Below are 24,154 nucleotides of genomic sequence, written 5' to 3' on the forward strand. Positions count from 1 at the left end.
GGTTCCTAATGTTGAAAAAATTATTATTATTATTATTATTATTATTATTATTATTATTTTTTTTTTTTTTTTTTTTTTTAGGTTGTAAAATTAACAGCAGCTAAATAATATATAAAATACAAATGAATTACACAATAGGGGTGAAATTAAGCAATAAATAAACAAACCATAAAAAATAATAATATTAAAATAGAATTTATAAATAAAAAAGGCCATCTGCAAAACTTGACCCAGAAGAAAACTGCTTTGGGTTCTCCAAGGCTAAAAACTAATTTGATTTCTGTTTAAATACGTTTTTCTGAAGCTTTTAGTTTGAATGATGCACAGCTTGATAAAGGTTTTAACATTTTTTCAGAACATTAAAATATTGCACAGCTATTACGTGTGTTTTGAGGAAATAAACTGATTGCACAACCCTCTTATCTGTAAAAAGGCTTGGCGTTACAATCTCATCACACAGTTCAAAGATACCGGAAATGGTTGTTGCATATGGCCACTATCAGTCTTTCTAAGAAACAGTTCTTCAAGGTTTTATTGCCTCTCTGCATTTTCTTTGAAGTTCTTATTTCTATTACGTCTGCAAAGATTCCTGTTGGTGTTACTTTTACTTGTCAAGTATCCTAATTTGGCTAAAACCCACCATATGTTTGTAAAACATTTGAAAATGTTTTTTTATATGGTCGAATCTGTGACAAAAAGCCACAAAAGCGCATGCATAAAGTAGATATTTTCTGTTGTGCTTTTCTACTCTGTTTCCTTCCATCCAAATCTACCACACAAACTGATGTATTCATCCAAACACAACCAGGCACTACAAAGGAGCAGGCATGAGAAACAGCGAGCTGATGTGGTGTCACACCCTTTAAAGCAAAAGTTTATTGACAAAAGGTTGTGCAACAGACATTTGAGGTACATGATCTGAGTTATAGTGGAGGGGGGGGGGGGGTGTACAGGGAGGGTTGGACTCCAGGGAAATCTGATCTGCACCATTGAAACTTCCAGATATCAGAATATTTAAGACTGAATGTGACAGATGTGGTGGTTCCAGTGGTACACAATCACCGTATTTACTGACACTGACACACAATGTTTCTAACTGGATTCACGGACATTCATTGAGATCGCTGATGTATAAAGCAACAACTGTACTTTGGCTATCATGGGAAAGCTGCTTTTCCCTCTCTAGCACACAATAAGCCGGACACAACAGAAAAAAAAAAGGAAAAAAAAAGACCACGCTCAGAGACGCAGTCAACCAATATGTTACAAAGACAGAAAGGTAAAGCCCCCCCTGGTACAGGTTTCAGTCCAAGTGGAATTTTTGTGAATTCTTTTACAAGCTGACCCATTGGAAACAAATTTTTTATTTGTCGTTTCCCTCCCCTCACCCCCATTTATTCCTTCTTCTCCATCCCAGGCCCCCTCACAGCAGAAGCAAAGGTGATGAATTTGAGTTTTGTTGTCTCCAGTAATCCTGAGGTTTGGAAAATACCACTGACGCAGAATGTGACTTAAAAAAAAAAAAAAAAAAAAAGAAATGCAAAGTAGATACCAAAAAAAAGGGGAAATGAACATGCTATCTAACTGTACAATGAACATTTCCAGTCAAATACTCATTTCATGTTCTTCTACCACCATCTACTTTTTTTTTCTGGAAGTATCTTTTAAGCAGTAAAATAATTATATTATAATACAAATGTTTATAAAATAGCAGCACACATGTGACACATCACGACTAGGTAATGGTATTTTTTTTTTGTATTAATGAAACAAATTCATAGCTTTTAGCAGCGCAAAAAGACAATAAAAATATCGACACTTTTCGTTTGATGTGATGTCTTCACACCTCCTCCTTGATCCTCTCTTCACTTTGGGATACAGTATCTCTAAAATCTTAGAAGAACCCTTTTGAGGGTCTGGTCACCCCAGAAAATATACCAAACACAAACTGATCTGCGGCATCAATATACAACACATGCAACAATAATTGCCAAAAGAAAAAAGAAAAAAAACACAGCCATTAAAGTTTGGGAGAGAGCTAACATGAGGCAAAACGAAGGGATCGAATTGGATAAACGGGGATGATGATGCAAATGTGCCACTGAGCTGTTCAGTTTTACTGAGAGAGATCCCCACATTTTCTCATACTGTCATTAAAAAGATCAAATCCTGCTGCGGCAGAACCGTGATGAACGTGAACGGACAGAAACCGTCTGTGTTTGTGCCGATGTCTGCCTCACAGACGACAGATGCCTTCGCCGCCAACGCAAGCCAGCACCATACGAAAAAACGGACCATCTCGCACATTAGCTACGCTGGTTTCAAACAAAGGCTGCGCTGCGTCTTAACATCGCAAATGTCATTGCCCTTTGAAGAACATGTGCAAAAACCTCCATCCTGTCTTTTAGCTCCTTTCTTTTTTTGCAGCCTCACGCAGCTCTCCATGGCTGTGACGCAGATAAATAAAAATTCAAGTAAAAACATTTCTTGACCCCATGGAAGAGAATTCTTTGTAAAGGTATTGTCCAGGTTGTATTGGCATTTTATGTCCAAATTCTCCTGAAATCCTTACTTGAGCAGGAATGTTTTTTTTTCTTCTTTTTGTTCGGAATGTCCTCATAGCACATTGAGGCTTTTAAAATGGACTCTTGCTTGACAAGGGTATGTCTAATGTTTTTGGGAAACCAGCCCTACAAAATAAAACCACAGAAAAGGCTAATGAGGAAAAAAACCAAAACAAAAATCCATTCACCTAAAAAAAAAAACACCACCCAGCGCGTTTATTTTTCTAATCTCCTGGGGAGCATGTTCTCAAAGTGCTTTACCATTGAAATCGTAAGGGAGCCGAAAACAGCTCCGTGTGGGACTCCAGATGCATTGACAGTATTTTACCAGCGTTGTACTCTTCTAACAAAGTCCTCACATGATCTAGCCTATTGTCTAACTTCCTCATGCAAGTTCCATGCAAGTGGAAACTAGCACATACTCTTCACTTGACAGTACCCCAATGCAAAAATGTCAATGCCCCCCCCCACAAACGAAGGCATCAGAGTTTAATAACGAAGCCTTTTTGTTTGTTTGTTGAATTCTTCCAGCCTCTAGCTGAACATCATCCACATCTCCTACAACAGCAGCATGCTCCTACACTACCACGGTCCTCCTGCCCTTCCCCAAGGACTCTTAAGATGTCCCTGCCTCTCAAAATCTTTCCTCAGCTCCCTACATTTCCTGACTGCTAAATCACACAAAGGAGTACGAAATAATGACACAAAAAAAAGAGAAAAAAATCTTTCTACAAGAAACTTTAAACTCCTCTGCTCAGACTCGAAACAGCTTCCAAGATCCGAGGACACGCACCGCGCCCTAACGAGAAGCTGAGAAAGTAAAATGATGTGATATTTCACCATTGCATTGGCAGTAATAAACCTCACAGAGTCTCTCAGTCGGAGGTGAAATGCTCTGAGACAGGTATGGGCGTCCGCTCTCCCATACCCTAAATCCTCTTCCATCTCGTTCACGTTTCAGGCGGTTCACTCTCGGCCGGCAGTGAACCGCATTAAGGCGTGAAGGCAGTGACGTAGCGTAGATGCCCCGTTAAATGGATGGAAAGAGCATGCGTAGCCCCGCCTTACACACAAAAAGTGTTAAGTCTGCCGCTTTGTTCAAGTGCCTTATGCAACAGAATGCTAATATAGATGGAGGATCACACGCAACACTCACACCATGCACATCCGTGCTCCACGGATGCAACCACGCACACAAACCAACGAACACACAAGCAGCCTGACAAAAGGAGCTTATTGATCTACTACTCGATTCCAACGTATGTCCAATGATAATATTAATAATGATATCAACAAGTAATTATCTAATAATTAATATCGTCCCAGCCAGGAAGTAGAACCCATCGTTTTCAGCACTATGTTCTCCCTGCTTCCTCTGCCTCACCTGTGGGTGTCATGAGGTTCAAGGCGCTCGAACATGTGACATCTCTTACATCAACAATGAATACTAAGAGAACAGAGCAAAAGTAACATAAGCCCAGCAGTGATCCCGTATATGCAGCTTCTTAATGGTTTCCTCAACTTCAACAGCCTCATCATCAAGCTATGGTTAAAATATAACTTAAAGGTCACACTATACAATCAAAGGCAGAATGCAAATATGATTGGCTTCCCTTCTGTATATCCAAGGCACCACAGAGCTTCATCTTGATGCAAATTTGTTGCTTTCAGACCAGATTGTAGATAATCGATTACATGTGCGGGTGCTTTTCAACAGATAGTTCACAAAACTAGCAAGCATTGTTTTTCATCTGTTAAAAGGGCTTGTGTTTTTTTCAACATTTTTCCGTTGTTTTGTTCTTTTTTTCTGGTTTTAAAGAAAGTTGAATTTTTTTTTTTAATGAGGTTTCTCTTTTTAATTTTTTGTTTTGTTTGCTTTTATATCCTGTGCACGGATGCCCTCCGGCGGTTCACAAGTTGACATCGCGGACGTCTGTCGGGGTGGAGGACTGGTCCAGCTCGTCCAGGCCTTTGCCGCTGGGCCCTCTCTGAGTCTGCTGCTGCTGCTGCTGCTGCTGCTGCTGCCGCCCCTCACGTAGGCTGCTCTCCAGCACGCACTCGATCTGCTCCTGGCACTCTTTGAGAACGTCCTGATAAGGCAAAAACAAAAGAAAAATGATTTTTTTCCCCCCACTGTCTCTGTTTAGATGTTCTTACTTTCTAAAATATCTTTAACTGCACTGAAAGTGTTGTTTTTGGTGTTTTTAACATGTTCTTATGGCATTTTTCTCATAAAGGACAACACAAAGAAAATTAAGCATTCAATTTATGAGTATTTCTCTATTCAAATGATGAATCAGAAGCCAACAAAAAAAACTGCCTTTTGAAAACGTTTGTTGTCGTTAATCTACCATCGGCAGGCCACAGTGTCCCTGCTCTGCTCCATTCTGATGCGTCCACAAGCAGACAAATAGATCCATGAACGCCTTTGTTTTCCTCGTCTGAGCTGGAATCCGGATCTAAACTGTACGGCTGCAATAAATAGTGTTAGCCATTTTTCTTGCACCGCTAATGTTAGGCTGTGAGGGGCTGTGAGCTAACAGGAGGGATGTATTGGTAGGATTACACTGCGCCAACAGTCCAGGCCACGACCCAGAGGCGAATTTCTGATGAACCCCTGCTTCTCTGCAGAAACTATGTCCTAGAAAACAACAAGTTTTTTTTTTTGATTTTGCCTAAAAAACAGCATGATCATAATGAAAAGACCACAAAATAGTTCAAAAGATGTTCGGAGTGGGACTTTAAACTTTAGGATCCAATTTTCAATGAAAGGTGGTGGTGGTGGTGAGGGTGGGGGTACATAGATGTCAGAGGATCGTAACCTGTAAATAAAAACGGGGGCCCTTTGTGTGTTTTTACAGGGGCCCCCGACCATTACAGCTTAGTGATTCTAAATGACCACCAACTTTCAAGCTGCTCTGACTGATGCAAAAAGTAAGTGCGGAGACGTGCCAGGCCCGAGCATTACATCAGCCCACCAGGGTCGTGCGCTGAATACCAACCCCCATCGCTCCCATGCGCTCACACACACTGCTACCGCCTCCCCCATCTCGCCACCTTTGCCATTCCCAAACACGCACTCAAACCCAAACAGAAGTAGCCTTGACAACGGCAGCTGGAAACACAGGTAGTACTAAAGCTATGTTAATTGCATCCACCTGTGGGAACACAAAGGTGGTGCTTTTTTAACAAGAGCCAGTCTGCGTGCCCGCCTGCCTGCAGGGGATCCATCTGAGACCCGGCCGCCTCGGCTTTCACTATCAAAGGCGGCTGCGGCAATCTGAGAACCCTCGTGGGAGCCGAGGGCCTCGGCAGCAAGGAGGCCTCACATCCTCAATCTGATGGAGGGTTGAGAGCGGGGACAGCGCAGCCCCAGGAAGAGAGGGAAACTTTGTGAGGAAAAGAGGAAGTGTGTGCGTTCATCAAAGAACCAATACAAAAGAGTTAATGAGGAGCCAACAGCGCTCTCTGGTGGATACACGCAAAAGCTGCAACAAAACACGCCTCCTCATGGCTGAAAGAAAGTATGGCTTTTGTGACGCAGGAAAACGTTCCTCTGAAAAATTTACAGCTAATCTAAACCTGATGTGCCACAGTTTGAGCCTGTGTTATAGCCTCTGGTGCCGCTGAGCCTCAATGAACTGAGAACTGAGCCCGCAGTCACTTCAGAAATCCTAATAGAGATGAACGGGGCAGAGTAACGAAAGGTCATGGTGTCAAAGGGCAAAAGCCGGGACAGATTACAGGGTGGAACATTCATAAAAAGTAAAGACCAAGCTTTCCCACCTGAGGGATTACACAAATTCTACACTCTCTCCGACAAAAATGACGTTTTTTTTTTAACATATTCTTCTAGCATTTATCTGATGATAGAGGACATGTATAAAACAAATTAAGCTTAAAATGACATTTCTGAGCTTTTCTTTATTCAAATCGTTGTAAATCAGGAGTAGACGAAAAAGAGAGACACTGCAATAACAAATAGCTTTCAGTTATGGTCGATGGAAAGGGGGGGCCCGGGTTGCTCTGTGCCACTTACTGCCGCTCTGGAGAAACTATGTGCAAGAAAATGACCCAAGTGTTTGAATTTTGGGTAAAAGTGGGGGGGTTAACATAAAATAGAACTAAAAAAATCAATTTTTATTTGCTGTCATTGGAGCTAAATCTACAAATGATTTTGTTTTTATGTGTCACGATCTTAAAATAGCTCACATTCTACCTAGTTTTGATGCAGACGAGCTTTCTCAGATCAGGTTTGCAAACTTCTATGAGCCCATTTTTTTTTCTGCCATGAAGGAAAGCTGAGCGGCGTCTGTCCTCAATCAGCTCAAAAAGCTGCCCACCAGAATCTTCCCACCAACGTGAGCCCTATTGGTCATAAAATTCAGATCCTGTGAGAAATTAACTCCAGTTCAGAACATGTAAAGGAACTGCCTGTGTCTTACCGCAAAAATGCATGCCTCAACTTCTTAAAAAGCCTTCTCGCCCAGTCTGCGCCATTCCGCAGCGCGGCAGTTCGGATCCCATGCCAAACCCCATGGGCTTTATTTGAGAAACTTTAATGATTCCAGTGTGTGACTACTGGAAACACCGGCGCTGTTTTCACAGGAGATCTGGGTACTTGGACAACCTGGGACCAGGAGTCCTGCAAAAATTTGCATCAAGCTGTGTATCTCTTTTTGCAACCGTGAATAAGCTGTTTCTGGTGTGCTGCTGCTGGTACGATCTTCCAGACAGTCTGTGTAAACCTGGGTGTCCTTTGTGACAGCAGCAGAAGCAGCCGAAGGGGGGGGGGGGACTGGCACAGACAGACAAAACCAAAAATTGAAAAAAACCGTGTGAAGCCCTGGAATGTGTTTTCACTGCTGACTGCACTCTGGGATGACTGGGTGGTGAGACAGCAGAAACAAAGCACACACACAGATCTGAAGGAAACACCAAGTCACAACAAGGCTGGAGTTTACACGTGTTACAAAACAAATGTGACCTTTTCCTTTCATTGGCCTGCAGAACTCAAACCCCACATGCAGAGATGTTCCTGCACATGTGAGTTAATGTGACGCCACTTTTGGTTTCGTGAATGCGGACCTATACGATGAAAAAGAGGAACAAAAACAGGAACGAAAAGGAGAAAAAAATGGGAAAATGTGTTTCCTTTGACCTTGTGTTACTCTGACTGAGAAAAAAAAAAGATGAATGAGTCGCAGAGAGAGGTTGAGTGTTGAAGCAACAAAATCTAGGAAGTGGTGGTCTTAAACCTTTGCACTTCTCTAACCTCTTCATCCTGTTTTAATAAATCACAGATAAACAGAAACCCCATTCTTCAGCCACATGCTCCTCCACTCTTAAAAACTGCACACACTTCCACCCCTCATGACAGATCGAGTGTTAGAAGAAGAACACTTTCACACGGATTTCATATTTTTCTTTGCACATTGTAACCCGGTCTGCCACCCCTCCTTTAGGCCACACCAGGTGTGTGTGAGGCAATGCACATTCTTCCAGTGACCTACTATGGTGACTCGGCCCTATCGCATTTCCACTGAAAAACCGCAGCCTCTGGATACCAAGGATGCCGGGGGGGGGGTGGTGGCATTGGCTGGGAGTCTGTTGGTAGCGGCAGCTGCAACGCCCGCTGAAACCCTCCATATTTTGCTTGGCGCCTCGGCTCAGGGACCGCTCTGCCATCATGGCGGCTTTACTAGTCTTACTTTAGAAAAATAAGGCACTGAAATGTATTTATGTTACTATTATGATCAATTTTAATTAACTATTGTTTGTTTTGGCATAAATCAAACAAAAAGAAAATACGCCTTTTTTAAGCCTATTTTTGACAAATGTTTACATGACTTCCTTTCAAAATAAAAGACACCCTGTGCCACTCATCTAAATGCAACAATAATCAGCAGTTCAGTTCAATTTGTGGTTCATTTCAGCCAGAAATTCCTAAATCTAGCGAACTAAAATTAAATCAAAGCTGTGACACCAACCTTTCCAATCCATGAATTTAAAAAAAAATAAAAAAATCTGCCGTATGAAGTATGAATTCTAAAGTATGAATTCTGGCTCAAATTGATTTTTTGTGGTACACAGCACACAAAAATCTGTCAAAGTGTTTTGGAACTACTTTGGAAAACTGTGAAGAGTATTACTGCTAACATAGTAAGGAACCTTGTGGATATGGGCTGTCCTTTAACTTAACAGTGAAAGAATAGATATATATATATATAGACATATACACACACATAATAAAGTTTAAATGTCACCTACGCTATTGACTAAAACCAGTGTTGCTTTCTATGAAAGCATCTTTAGGCTTTCTCAGTTTAACTGAGCTTCAAGTGTATGTGCTATATTCTGTATTTGACCACAACCAAAGTCTTTTTTCACTCGTGACATCAGAAACATTTATAGATTCATCAGCTTATCAAAGCTTCCACATATAGCTGTTCACACATCAGTCACTTTTCTGTCAGAGGCCCTCCGATTACATTAAAACAGGCCAACGACAAATCGCCACTTTTTATTTTTATATTTTTTACACTACAGCATCTCTAATGGATTTCCCATAAAAGGCCCGTTTATTTCAAATAATCTCCAAAAGCCATATGGCTATGAGTCAACTGAATCAAGACATGCCATCATTAAGCTCATGCTTAAACCCTGCAGCGTTCAACCATATCCGCTTCACACTGAAAGTGATAAACAGATGTAACTTCCCTGCAAAAAAGTCTTATCAAACACATCCTATTGCTGGAAAATGATATAGATTATAATTAAAATATGATGAAATAATCTTACAGTCAATATTGAAGACATTTTTATTTTAGACAGTATTTTTAAAATATGATGAAATCTCACTTTTTTTAACTTATCACAGCTTGTTTTATTGGTAGGAGTTTGGAAAATTCCCCGTTTAAGATTTTCTTGAAGAACCTTTGAGAGGAAATTAGAATAATTTTGAGTTTTGCAGAAAATGAACAGGCTCTGTGCTGAGTTTCGGTTAGCAGCCTCTCCTGTGTGCTACATTTGGAGGGATGCCCTCTGCAGGAATGTAAGGAGTTGATCACAGAGCGACTTAATTTCCCAGAGTTTTAAACCCTGCAAGCCAAACACACTGATGCACTGTGCCGCTGATGAGGCCAACTGTTTGTTTTTCCTCAACTGATGAGCGAGACTTCACACAGCCCCGTAGCAGAGGGAGCCATGCTTTCCAGCAGCGATGCATGACGGACAGTAGGAGGAGACAAGAGAGGCCTCATTGACGCAGGGGAGGCATGACACTCCCTCCGTGTCGTTTTCACACTTTAACAGCTTTCCTCAGCCTCCTCCTACTTCTGCTGCTGCTGCTTTGCCTCCTTTTGGGACAGTATTTAACATACCAGAGTCGAAGCTTGGGATCAGTGTTGTGCCTGCCCATCTCCTCCCTGTGCACACATTAACTGAAATGTTTTTAGTCCGTCTGCTGTGAGTCACCAAACGTCTTTATCATCCTGTTTGAGAACTCCTGCCAAGCCAGCAGCTTCACAACCGGAGCTGGTCCCTGCTCCGCGGCTGCCCTCTGCCCCCGAAACCTCTTCACAGCTCTTTTTCCACGAGGACCTAATAAAAAATAACCTCACTTATCATTCCACAGTCTCATTCTCCAAAGCTTGTGCCGCTTCGCCCACATATTCACCCTGGCAGTGAGCTGCAGAAACCCCAGTACCCATCCGTCTGATGAAAGCCAGGCATCCCAGAGCCAGCAGGGGCCATGCCTGTGTTTGGACTCAAATCATCCACCTCTGCAACATTTACTCAACCCGGACAGCCACACAACAGCCACAGAGCGGGCAGTATATGCGCTGTAAGGCCGGCTCGATGCAGCGGATTCCTTTACACCGCCCCTGATGGCCACACTTGACTGATGGAGAGCTCTCCAACCTTTAACGCCCATGGGAACCAAAGCAGATACCTGCACCACCACGCTTTCAAAAGAAGAGACTTTTGGTTTCAGTTTCAACGGTTTTGGTTCTCATTATTGGTCCTCGTTGACTACAAGAACTACTTTATGGGATGTCAAAACTAAGAAAAAACAAATGAGGGCGTCATTTCAGAACTACAGTTTCTTCACGTAGAGAAAATAAAAGGTCTGTTGGGGATGTTCCTGTTCATGGTAGATAACAGTAATATGGCGCAAAACACTTTTTTTTAGTGGGACCTATGTGGAGCCTTTCAGGGAAAAGTAAACTGATAAGATACTTTAGGTCTTACCAGCCTTTGGTTCACCCTTGAATCACTGAAATTTCTGTACAAGTGAACAACCGAACTGACATCCTTACTCACTCTATCTAAATATGACTAATAAACAACCCCTTTAACTATCCAGATAGTAGAGTTTTTGCCAAATTCCACGCAAGATGACAAAAGTGTTAATCACTTTTGCAGAAAAGTAAAATACAATCTATGTTTGCTCTCAAATGCAAGTGTTTGAAGTCCCCCTTGGATGAAAGTTATGCTTCTGGTGTTTTTAACCTGTTCTTTCAGCATTTTCCTGATGATGGAGGACAAATATTAAGAAAATTAAGCTCAAATTTGCATTGTGAGTATTTTATTAATTCAAATCCTTGTGATTCAGTAGCAGACGAAAAAATGCAGTTTGAAACAAAGTGTATTGGTGATGTAGAAAATGCGAGCCACAAGCTCCCTTCCTCCCCCACTCCATTGTGATCCGTGAACCTCTTTCCACGGATTGTCGACGGAGCTGGAATCTGGATCTAAACTGTACGGCTGGATAGCTATTGCTCAGCATTTTTGTTGCACCGCTAATGTTAGGTTGTTGTTGTGAGGGGCTGTAAGCTAGCTGGAGACCGCGTCAACAGATAGCTGTCAGTTATGGTCGATGGGAAGGGGGCGGGGTTGCTCCCAACTCAGAGGGGCATTTCTAATGAACTCTTGCCGTTCTGCAGAAACTATGTCCACACAGGTTTTTGGATGTGGGTCAAAATTGGCAAAATCATAACTAAAAGACCACGGGGAACGCTGGGAATTTTAAGAAACTCACCACTTCTGTGTTTGTGATTTTGGCCAGCAGGTCCGTCAGACTGTCTCCCCACTGTGATTGGTCGGCTGAGTCCAGCTGTAGGCCACAGATCGCAGCCCCCACACTTCCTGTGGCAATCATGGAGGGAGGGTACATGGCAAATCTGAAATCTGGAGGGGAGAATACAACAATTCAGTTCAATGCGTCTTTCCGTGCAGTTGGTTTGTAAATAATCAAAGGAAGAACGTCTTCTTGGGTGAAACATGGACGCAAAACAGTTAAAGATTTACCACTGGATTCTTTTTTTCACCTGGTGGATTTCATAAACTGCACCAACGGGGGCAAATCCACGGTGTCCCACCCAAAGATAATATGATTATGTAATCTGGCAGTCAGCTAATAAATGCCTCTTTCTTTTACACCGTGTATGAAGGTAGCGCTCACTAATGACCAGGGGTCTTGATAATGAGGGTTCACTTGGCTTGTAAAGAAGCTGAAAAGCTGCCTCCCTCACCCGCTCCCCAATCCTGTCCCCCTTTTCCCCGGGCCCGGCCCCTTTTCTTCCATCTCCTGAGTAAATCGTGTGCTCGCTGAAAAAAAGAAAAAAAGCCCCATAGCGCTTGGAAAAGGAGGAATAAAGAGGCTCAGTGCCTTTGCCAATGCGCACTGCTGTAGGTCCTTTTTCCACGTGTGGTCACAGGCGTGCGTCTCAAAGACCAATAACCTTGTTAGCTCCCCTCACTGTCATTCATAATGCAAATGAGACAGCTTGTGAACGGGCCAGAAGCCCAAAAAGGCAAGGCAACTGGCATACAGTGAGAGGGAGATAGACAGACAGACAGACAGACCAGCAGAGAGCTTTTCTCCTCACAAACACACTGGCTGCTCTATTCTCTCTTTATGTCTTGCTCAACTTCTACCTTTCTTTTTGGATAACACATGGCCTGCTCAGAAGGCGCAGTGAATGGCACACATGCCCCAGTCATTGTTGCTACAACAGGCACTGGTTTGCATTGGCGGCCCTCCTATCTTTTAGCATATTAATAGAGTGGCAGGCCTGCGAGAGGGAAGCCGCGAGAGTGTGACTCCATTGTCCAGAGTCATCACCTCATTTCACCCAATTGAGAGACACAGCATCCATCCCCACTCCGCTGATCCCAATTTAGTGAGACAGGCTGGACAAAGACAGCGGCTGGACATGGGGACGGGGAGGCGGCGGCGGTGGGGGCAGATGAAGAGGGAGGGATGGACGGTGTCGTGACAAGGCTACGAGGGGGGAAAGGAGGGCAAGGTGGCGGGCAAGAGGGGGTTGACATCCCCGCTGCACATCAATCTCAAGTCTGCGTCCAGACCCTCGTGAGGCTTTGGAAGAAGAAAAGAGTCGCCCTCCGGTGACCCTAACCTCCTGTCTCCTTTCCAAGCGCCGCCCCTCCTTCTTGCGAGTGTTCCTCTGTTCTCGGGCCACCTATGGGTTGAGGAGTGTGCAGCGGGGGCTTTGAAACAGCTTGCACATTAACATACTGCCATATTCAATTGCAAAGCAAACTGCGAGTGATGGCTCTGAAGGAGATTTGTCTTCCTCCTTTTTTTTTTTTTCTACGGCGAATCAAAGAGGTAGGCCCTTTGATTGCTGCAAAGGCAGCCCCTCATTGCCTTTTTAACATGCACAGCCAGGCGCTTTCTCATCTTGTGGGCTCAGTGTTGACAAATAAATGAACTTATTATACACCCCTGTGTTAGCTGCTGGGCCTCTGCCAAGAGGCGATTTATTAAAGGCCACCTTGAGCCAAGAGGAAGGAGCACACAAAGCCCACCACATTACATCACTGCTGTAAGGCAGCAAAGTTTCTATGGAGGGGCAAGAAACACAAAGACAAACATAGATTTACTGTAAGCACAGAGTGAGAGACCGGGCCACAGACACCTCAGAGACTCATGTGTCAAACAATGCAGCAGCGTCCGCACGCTGACGGACCGACACGCGCGGAGCACAGATGCAGTTCTGTGAGAGGGCTGAGTGGCGGGCAGTGGGCAGCAGGCTGATTTTTCACACTGGAGACAAGACATGTCTGTGGCAGAACAAGGACGTGCGCGTGCAGCCGATGTGGCCTGGTGGCTGCTGCATGTGGAGGAAGAATGGCTGTATTTTAGGAGCCTCTCATTGATATTCATGTTGGGGATAAACAGTGTAGGTAGCTGAGTGGGGACGCCTGCGATGGAAAGCTCCCTGCGAGCAGCGGCTGTCTGGCCTGCACGCCTCTCACCCCCTTCAATAGCCCTTTCTCCTCCCTTTGCCCCCTCGTCTCCATTCCTCCACGTTTCTGCCCTCTGAAACTTCATCAATGCTCTTCTGGTCAGCCGGTCTGGGTGGCTGCGATGCACAGTGCACACATTAAAATTTCAGATTAATTAAAGCTGGAAAGTTCAACAACAGCCAAGAGACCAAATAAATAAATAAATAAATAAAAAAGGTCAACTTTGCTCGCCGTCTCTGTCAATGGGGTCTTGTCTTCTAGACTTCATGTATTGGTTTTTGTTTATTAAGGGAGTTGCATTACAGGGACCCTAAACCTGTTGACTGATTAGGATTAAAAACAAAAATAATTTTGGGGCTTGGCATGACAGTACATGTAACCACTAATGCAACACAGACAGGTAGTCAAAACAAGCTCTGTGGCGAGCTTCAGTCCAGACGGTGCAGCTCCCACAAGCTTACAGCTAGCTAACTGTACTTAGGATGCTACTTTATGTCGTCCATTAGAAATTAGTCAGCAAATAACAGCTTAAATCTACAAACTGTCAAGAAGACAGTTGAAAGTGAAGTTAAGAGCATGCATGATAAATAAAAATCCCTAATTCCCAAACTAATGCAACGTCTGGTGATAGAAATCCCTGTCATCTAGCCTGTCGCAGCAGCAGCTTGAGGCGCTGCTGATGACACAGTTCAGATCCAAACAAATTTGGAGGAAAAATTAAGGAAAAAAATGTATTTCTTTTCCCAAAATGCAAGATCAAATAAACGAGCTAGTATTAATTTAATCTATTATTGAAGTATTAAACACCATGGATATGTTTTTGCCTGTTGAAATAAAGCTCTTATCAACACTAAAGTTTTTGGCATAGTTTAATTAACACCTTTGACTTTGGAAGCAGCTATCTCTATCCTCACACTTCATTACCTCAGCCAGTAAATACTCCAACACGAGACTTTTGGCTCTATAACTGTAGGACAAACTTATTATAACAAATTTATCCAGAGCAACTTTATGCACAAAAAAAACCTTTTAAGCTTTGTTTTCCAAAAAGAATATCAGCTAAAAAAAACACCTCATGTCAATTATCAAGCATGGTAGAGGAGGGTTGATGATTTGGCCTTGCTAAGTTGCTTTTTAAGCCTTATTTAGAGGATCAAGAATCTGCCTTTACGCAGATATATTTCAAAACTAGCCATGTGTTTAGTAGCTACGCTATCAAGGACATTTGTAGAATAGAAGACTTTAATTTTTCTGTATTATTTTTATGTAAAAAGGCAAACTTTCTCTTCTTTGTTTCTTTAGAAAATTTAAGAGTGAAGAAGACCCAGACATTTACTTTACTTAAAATTACAAATATTCAGGTTTTTGATCAACGTGACCTCCAATGTAAACATGTAAGGCTAAAAAAAAGGCTTGATTTTTACACTTTCTTGGCAGAAAAACTGAAACATCTGAAGGAATAAACCTTTTTAACTCTGGGGTGACTCAGTTGGCAACTACACTGAAGGTGGTGCTGATTCCACCATTGAAAAAGAAGGGGGGGACGTTCAGGACATACCACAGGATGATTCAGCCTCTCTGTGCCACATTTTTGGGCTCACACTCAGAAAGTTTCTTCCTGCTTCATCTGCTGCCACCGGACAGGATTCCTCCCATTAATGGAGTGTGTAGAGGAATGATAATTTGCAGAAGGAGGTGACAAATTGGTTGGGGTTCTGACTCATGAGAGATGAAGGAGGTCAAATGTAAACAAATACCGGTAAAGACTTTTTTTTTATTGACCACATCTGAGATGAATCATTCATCTCTTGAACTTTTAGCCTGGAGGGGATTCTCCATGTAGTAGTCACTCAGAAAGGAAGCTACGGGAAGAATTCCCTGCCTTTGAACCACAGAGGTTTTAAGCGTAAAACAGGGCAATATCTGAGTATACATTAACCTCAAGAATTTGAGGCTGAAACTTTTAGGACAGAATCTGAATCTGTCCAACTAATGATGCTGGAAGGAGCTGCTGTCTTTGTGTGCATCAACGGAGGAGCTGTTTGAGAGCACAAAACTCCACATTCTTTTAGGAAAACATATGTCACAGCATAAAGATAAAACTACATTTTTCATTACTAAATATTTGCAAGAATTAAAAAGAAAAAGAAAAGTGATCCTCTGCGGCATTAAGGCTCCGTGTTTGTCAGCAGGTGAATCATTAGTTTGTCAGAGAGAAACTAAGCAGTTAATGATCAAGTTACTACCACCACAGTTCAAAGAAATCCCCACATACCAGAAATTAGTAATTAAATACAATTTGGGGATAAAAGAATGTGTAATCAGTTACCAGAATCAGTCATTATTTGGATCCCAACTTGTAGCAAAATCTTTATTATACTCTTCAGGACAATTAGGCTTTTTTTTTTTTTTTGGACAACAGTGTTGGCTCTTATCCAGGATTTGCTTTTGATCAACGTCTGTGACTATTGTCAGCACTCAATGCATACCATTACTTTTGGATCCCGTGTTCACTAAGATTACTATTATCCCTGCCAATATGGTAAGAAGATGGGGCTCAATAACCCAAGCAGACAGGTTGGGATGCATCTGTCTGCCCCATGCTCTCCTGATCCATTCTCCCACTTTAGCTCAATTGAATGAGAATGGAGGAGGAAGCTCCCAGTGCTTGGTGTCTGTGTGCAGGAATGGAGGTTGATAATCTCCCTTAATGAGCTTGTTTCTGGACTATTATCTGGCGGCATGCCGGAGGGAAACGCTGGTGTTTCCTATCAAGTTGCCCTGCGGCGCCGACCCTCACATGGTTCTGCATATGAAATGTAAGAGCCGGGCCTTTTGTCTCCTTTCTCCCAGTCTCTGGCTGAGCCCTTTTGCATAGTCCTGAATGGGCCGACCAATGTTATTAATTAATACAGAGCCAGCCTGCGCCACCTGACAAAATCCCACCGAGTGGCCCAAACGGAACTGTTTCATCAAAAGAGAGGAGCCATTAGGAATGAGGGAACTCATTCTCTACTGCTCTTGAAGAAAAGAAAAAAAGCATGCTTTTATGCATGTTGTCCTTTTAAGTGGAGCAGCAGCAGCAGCAGCAGTGGCGGGTGGTGAGCTGAATGAGAACACAGGAAGGCCACAGATGACCTGTTGTTAACGGTCTTGCAGATGTAAATCCTCCCGAGTGATCTCCTCTAAGTTCGTCCTCACCTTCTCAACTCTGCTCGGAGGATGTCTCGGGGAGGATTTTCACCAGATAACACGAAGATTTACGGCTGGGAACCTCCCACAAATGGGGTTTTGAATTCCCAGAGATCTTCAGATGCACCAAATTGTTGACTCATTCCTGAACTCTCCTTCTCTGTTTTGCCCTAATTTTCTCTTCGCCTGGATCCAGGCGTGAGGCGAACATGTGCAGATTAATGACCAGTTGCTGCTCCAGAGCATTTCCCCTGACACACAAAGTTTGGAGGGCGATTTTGGGAGGCCCGTAAATTTGGTTGTGCTGCATCATTGAGGCAATTAAGGACAAAGTGCATGTTGAGGCTTTCACAAGGCTGCTTTGGGAATAGGTCTGATCACTGACGTGCCATCATTCCACGCATTAATCCGCTGGCACAAACTGAGGGCTAACGGATGTGGGGCGAGACGAGGGGAAGAAAATGGAGAAAATTGAGAAAGAGCGAGAGGATTTCTGCTTGGAAGCTTTGCAAAGGCGAACTGAAAACCGTCTACCACACTCGTTGCATAATTGTTGCCTAATGCTGTCAATATTTGTCCCTCCCTCCTATCTATTCATCTCACTATCGACACTCCCCTAAAGGATGGCAGCGTTAGGAGCCTTTTTCCCATGGGGGGTGCAGTCGCCATTCCGGTTTTTGGCCTGCAGGAAACCCAACTGCAACTGGAGGGGGGTCGCCCAAAAAGACAAATATTTTAATTGTTTTTTTTTTAATTCATCCTGAATTTGAAAAAGAAGGAAGAAAAGGGTGAGAACTCGTTCCAGCTTTCTTTAAAAAATAAATAAAAAAGAATAAAAACAGAGCATTCAGTTGTTAAAGAATAAAGTCAATAAATGTTTGAAAAAGTAGTGTGGAGGTTTTTTTTTTTGTTGCTCATCACTCCTAAAGCTGAGCTGAAACAGAGCTGGAGGGGACACAAACATGCCCTACTGAGATTCTCAACATGGGAAAGCTATCATGATCCACCAGCTGTAGGGCAGGGAGGCGTGAGAAGTTAACGGGGAGAGAAAGAGTGAAGAAGGAGGTGGAAAAACATGACATACCTTAGAACTAAAAAACAATACACTCCTCTGGCTTTCTTTAACTCCCATAGTTCCTCCTGCATCTTATTCATCTCTGCATCTTCAGAGGATCCCTTGAATTGGGATTTAAAGACCCACTCTGACGAAAATGGTGTTTTTCAAACATGTTCTTGATGCATTTTTCTGATTATAGAGGACATATTTTGTGAAAAGAAAGCTTAAAAATGTCATTTCTGAATTGTATTTGAAGAAGATCATATTTGTGATTCGGGCCACAAGCTCCCTGCTCCGCTTCATTCTGATTGTTTTCTTCGTCTGAGCTGGAATCTGGTTCAAAACTGCACGGCTGGATAGCTCCGATATTGCTCGCCATTTTTGTTGCTAACTTTAGGTTGGGGGGTTTTAAGGGCTGTAAGCTAGCATGTAAACAGAGAGCTCTCAGTAATGGTGGAAGAGGGCCAACGGTCCCGCCCACAACTTTGTGTCCGAGAAAACGAGACAGTTTTTAAAATTGTGGCTACAAACAGCACAATCATAACTAAAAGACCACTGGGAACGCTTTGAAAACAGCTGTAGATAAAACAAGTGTAAAGCGCCCTGCCACCTGTTCTGAAAGCTTAAACCTAAAAAATCTTGTCTGAAAGTCAAGTGTGTTTCTTATTTTCCCGTCAGCAGTGACGCAAATCAATAAAGTTCAGCTAGCTCAGACTGGCCTGAGCGGAGATGTTGCTGCATGTTACCAGGAGGAGGGGGCTTTGATAGAGAAGAATACACAGATGAGATTTTTGCAATAGGTTGATGCAACCAATCATCCCTTGGTTTGACTTGGCAGCCTATCCAAGACGAGGCATTATCCAGAAATAAAGTGACTTTATGATGTCACTGTTTTTTCACATCCACCAACATGACCTTTGCTGTTATCGTGTCTTACCTGTGGCGCAGAGGGCGATGAAGGTCTGGACATGTTTACGTATAAGTGCCAGCTTATCCTCGGGTAGCGGCAGCCTCCTCACAATGTGCTCGATAAAGTCGTTTGGCGTTACTGCTGCCAAGTTCCACTTCAACTTCCCCAAAACCACCAGTTCCCATTCCTGGAGAAGGAAAGAGAGAAGAAAGTAGAAAACAGAGGAAATGACTGAAAATGAGCCTGGCAGGAAATTCCCCTCTTCGCATTGATCCTGCAGAAGGGTGAACCTGTGGACGTTAAGCGCCACTGCTGTCAGGTTAGGCTCTGCTTGGCTGGGCCTGCAGCGCCGAGTGCCACCAACCCAGGTGACCTCACAGCACCGTCTCTCTCCCATCTGTCTCTTTTTCCGGCATCTGGGGACTTTCCTAAAGAGGCCCACCAGAGGTTGCTCTGTGTGAGCGCACAGAGTGAAGCAGACGGGAGGCTTGAGGTGGTTAAGCTGGATAAGCTCGTCTAAAAGCTTTGCATCTCTCGTCTCACCCGTTCAATACAGAAAAGATCAGAAATCACATCTTCACCATCAACAGCCTTCAGCGACATTTACAGAACTTCTGATGACACATTGTGGTCGAGATGAAGATAGGACCAAGTGGGTGGAACGATCCTTAAAAACACACACTTACTTTCACCTCTTACAGGAAAAGCTGATTGAAGGATGACTTGGTGACTAATTTGGGAACATTTTTTTTTTTAGTTCTGCAGCGCTGCCTTGTGACTGGGACACTTGATGTTCTTCATTTAGTCATTCAGAGAGAAAGACTCAAACCCGGCTGCCCCTCGCAGTATTACCACCCTGCATCTACCGGATCTGATTTCATCTTTTCATTTGAGCATTTGTTCTAATCTCAGCGTGAAAACAGTGTTCAAATATGGCTTGTACCAATATGTAAACAAATTCTGCTGCATTTGCATCCATCTGCTGATGATTGACTGCCGCTCTGCATCCAAATCTCCAAGGGAATTACCATCAATGCAGACAAGCAAACATCTAACCCCTCGGCGAAGGCTAAAGTAGTGACAACACTTGCAACATAGTCACTGTGCTGACAGAGTGGCAAACAGGGAGGCACCCACTTCCTTCTGCTTCCACCTTCCTCTGGTCACACCTTTTTTTGCGGTTCCCTTTACAAGAAATTGTTACCAAAGAAGAGGACCAAAAACGAACACATGCCCTCAGCAGCTGATCTCTGTTTCCTGTATCTGCTCATCAGCCAAAATACTGCCTTATACAGAAACACAGAAAGCAGGCCGCAGCACACCAGTTCAAGGACTGCCGCCTGTGTTTCAGCCTGAACATAAATACCAGATAGACTCACGAAGTGGGGATTTCATGCAACTTTGCACAAATCTGCAGCTTCTGCTGCATTTTTGCATTCATGTGTGCACTCCAAACTGACCAGCAGCAGCTTCTCGATGCACACACTGCAGCAGTGAACGGCAGGCCATCAGCGATGTCTGAAACTTTCTTTATATGTGGTCTCTTTCACAACATGGGTGAGATAGGCTGTTGATGTTTTTGAGGAATGTTTATGTAGCACCACACAGCAGTGTGGAAATACTGATCGGATCACCCTTAATAAAAAACAGCCGAAATCCAGACAGTGCAGTATCAAATGAGCTGGATGCACAAGATTTATTGCCAACAATTATGAGTTCTCTCTTCATCAAGAGTCATGTGATTGTTTCCATCCACAACCTGCGACCAAAAATGTTTGTGGATCCCAAAAAAAAAAAAAAAGCATTACATAATATACGTTTGTACATCTGTGGTTATTTTAAGATGAAAGCAAACTGTAAAAAGCCCAACTTGCATTTCTCCATGACTCCCCCTCTCTGGCTGACAGGAACGCAGTCAGAGCTTTGGCTGGAGTTCAGCTGACCTCACTGCTCTATGCAAATATCTGCCGCTAGATGGCGATGGAGACCACTGGCTGCACAGCCTTGCAGGCTGAAGCCCAAACATTGAAGGGAGCCCCTTGTGGAACGATTCACCGCCGGGCTTTTGCTTTTTATGCGCTTTTGATGACAACGCAGTCCAAAGTGGCGCGTGGACAGCGCAATAGATCCCAAGTTTTGGAGGTCATAAAAGGGTGCTGGGCGCAAATGAACCATGTATTCAAACAAACAAACATGCGGCAAACAGGCGCATTTTATGCAGAAAACATGAAGATATGCGCAGAATTTGGAATATGTTAAAGTAGCTGTTGCTTACCAGCAGCTCTTGTGGTCTAATGGAGTTATCTGTGTAGATGCAAAGCTTCTCTGCAGTTAATGGACGTGTCTCTTTCAGTTTGGAGGCTAGAAACATGCAGACTGCTCCCAGCAGCTGCAGGTTGCACTTTTTGGTTGGTACCACTGCTAAAAATCTGTCTAAATAGTTCATGGCCAAAGGAAAAACCTCTTCCTCGCACTTCTGCTCCTCACAAACCTGAAAAAAAGAAAAGAAAAGAAAGAAAAGGAAGACAGGGAACAGAGAATGAGGCAATGATGAGAATTTGCAGCGCCTGCGGTCACATGACTTCTTTTCCAGATCTCAAATGAAACTCATTTAAAACTTTATTGGTGTAAAGAAACAAAAGCACATAAAGAGCAGAAATAAAGTCAATGACACGCACATTTGGGGCACAGCCAAGAATGTGCACCCAACCCAAAACTGTTGCGACATCGCATCTGCATTAATTACCTTCACAAAATAATAAAATAACGAACAAAATGAGGTCTGCTTGCTCTTAATAGTCCTATGCTTGCACGTCATTCACTAAGAAACGAATTCAAGTCACAATCAGCCGAGTCTGAAAAAAAAGAAGAAAAAAAAACCTCCCCGACAGCGAAGCACACGGAAACAAGTTTTTTTTTCATTCGTCAAATTTTCATAAAATAATTAAAAATATAAAAAAAATATCTAGGTTCGTTTTTTTAACACCACAATGTCCTTCCACTTCATCCACATCATATCCGACAATTCCTATCTTAAATCACGAAGGATAAATAGGAAAAAAATCTCAAAATTAAAGGAAAGCAGCGAGCGGCTGCTCTGAGGTGCGTCACTGCCGAACCGATATAATCATTTCAAAAATTAATAAAAAATACCCTGTACGTCGGATTTAGATTATATTTACATGAAAATAAAGCGCAGAGTGTCTGGGTTGTTTACATATAGACTTTGATCGAAAATATTGGATGGAATGACAGAAATGGAACATAATTCCGGAGAGAAGCGAAGCGACGGGAGGAAGACCTGAAGAACAGCTCAGGCCCTCGCCCTTCCGACATTTCAAACAGATATGTAAAATGTTTGCAGCTCTTTTATGGATCACTACTGGATTTAATGGACAGCCAAGACCCTCTTTTGTCATTCCCGACGGCTTTGCAGCGATGGTATTGCGTTTATGACACTGTAAATCCCCGTTCAAAGCGCACGCGCTCCTGTAAAAACCAACATGGCGAAGCGCAAGGCAGTTTGCATCGGGGAGTGCATACGTGTGCATGGAAATATTCAGGCTATCTAAAATAATAACATAAAAAAATCAACAGGCGCCTGTTAGACAAGGCACGGCGCGTAAAGCACGACGCAGAAAGCCTGTGGGGTCAGGGACATCCCAGCTCAGTTTCAGAAACGCACTCCGCTTTTTACCGGACTTTAAACTTAAGAGGAAAAGCCTTTTTTTCAGCCGACACATGAAGACGGAGCAGCTGAACATCCGCAGAACATATAGACAGCTGGAAATGTGCACTTATCACCGTGAACATTGAAGCAACAGATCGGGTGGCTTTAAAGTCGGCCACGGAAATAGGACTTGTCAGCACAGTCTGGTGTTTTCGTAATACCTCCAACATCCAAGTGGCCACCATCCTCCTCATAAACGGCTGAATATCTTTCTGGACGACTTTGAAATATGAATATTGAGGTAGAAACCTCTCCTCTATGGTCAGCAGCCTCTGCAGGACTCTGTCATCGCACAGGAGGTTCGGGTCGGGACGTGCTCTGATGTTGGTTTCCATTTCGAGGCAGAGCAGCTCCATGGTGCTGCGGCTTCACTTGCGCGAAAAAGTCGCTTTTCTCCGTCGGAAACGAGGAGTTGCGGAGCAGAAAGGCTAAAAAAGTGGCAGGAAGAGTCTTCTAGAGGCATAAAAAGCGAGACTGCAGGGGCTCCGTCAGAGTCGTCCTGCCTCTCCTTGTTGAGAACTTTTTTTCCTCTCTCCCCACAGTGCGCCTCTACTTTTCATCCGCCTAGCGCATTTCAAGCCTGCATGCGCCACTGACGCAATTCTCTTCATTACCTCTGTATAGGCTAGACGGAACGCACAGCACACCCCTGCCCCTCTTTTAGTCTTGGTGAACAAGACAACGAGCCGCTAAGGTTTTGTTTTAAACACAGAAAAAGGCGTTTGAAGAGACAGAGAAAAGCAGAAACACGAACTTTGAAGTCTAACTCTACTATTTGACTTGTAATTTCATGACTTTATAAAACAAAACTTCCATTTTATAACAAGTTTATGGGTACATTTTGATCTTTGCAAGACATTCTTTAGCACATTATTTATAGACTTGTTTCTCATCTCTGAAGCATAACTTTTGCGTAAAAATGATCCAAATGTGTTCATTTCTGCTAAAAGAGTCCAAATCCCTCATCTGTGACACTGTTGTGTTCTTCTATTCAGGTGTAAATACACAATCTTTGTATTTTCAAAGGCTGTCTTGATGCATAAACTGTGGACATGTGGCATAAAGTCATCTTGCACGTTCACTCACGGAGATGCATGCAAGCGCGCCCAGATAGAACACATCCACCCACCCACCGACCCACAATGACATGCGCACAGCACACACATGCACGCACACACACTAACTCTGAGCAGCAACCACAGCTTATGGCTCTTGAGATAACTTTCTAGGAAATTTTAGACTGGGTTGGCTTTTTTCTTTTTCTTCTTCTTCTCCTTTACAGGATGTGCTCCTAAAGATAAAACAAAGGTGAAGTAGAAGCTTTCCTTCCATCCAATGAAATCCCCCAACTCCTGTCCTAATCACTATTTTTTTAAGCAGACTTCTCCTGTCATTCACATGGAAAAAACAAGCAGGTGGAAACG

At 43.3% G+C, this 24,154-nt stretch overlaps 1 protein-coding gene across 1 annotated transcript; it reads right to left on the minus strand.

The window, feature by feature from the left end:
- Positions 1 to 843: 843 nt before the first annotated feature.
- On the minus strand, positions 844 to 23,376 carry ccnd2a (cyclin D2, a). The gene is made up of 5 exons (XM_004069839.5): positions 22,892 to 23,376; positions 21,276 to 21,491; positions 19,028 to 19,187; positions 11,608 to 11,756; positions 844 to 4,654 (listed from the first exon to the last, which is right to left on the minus strand). The coding sequence occupies exons 1-5, from the start codon at positions 23,084 to 23,086 to the stop codon at positions 4,475 to 4,477; spliced, it is 900 nt and encodes a 299-aa protein (XP_004069887.1). The 5' UTR covers positions 23,087 to 23,376; the 3' UTR covers positions 844 to 4,474.
- Positions 23,377 to 24,154: the final 778 nt, after the last annotated feature.

Source organism: Oryzias latipes, chromosome 6 (assembly GCF_053564925.1).
Source record: "Oryzias latipes strain Hd-rR chromosome 6, Olatipes_Hd-rR_3.1".
Classification (NCBI taxonomy): Eukaryota; Metazoa; Chordata; class Actinopteri; order Beloniformes; family Adrianichthyidae; genus Oryzias; species Oryzias latipes.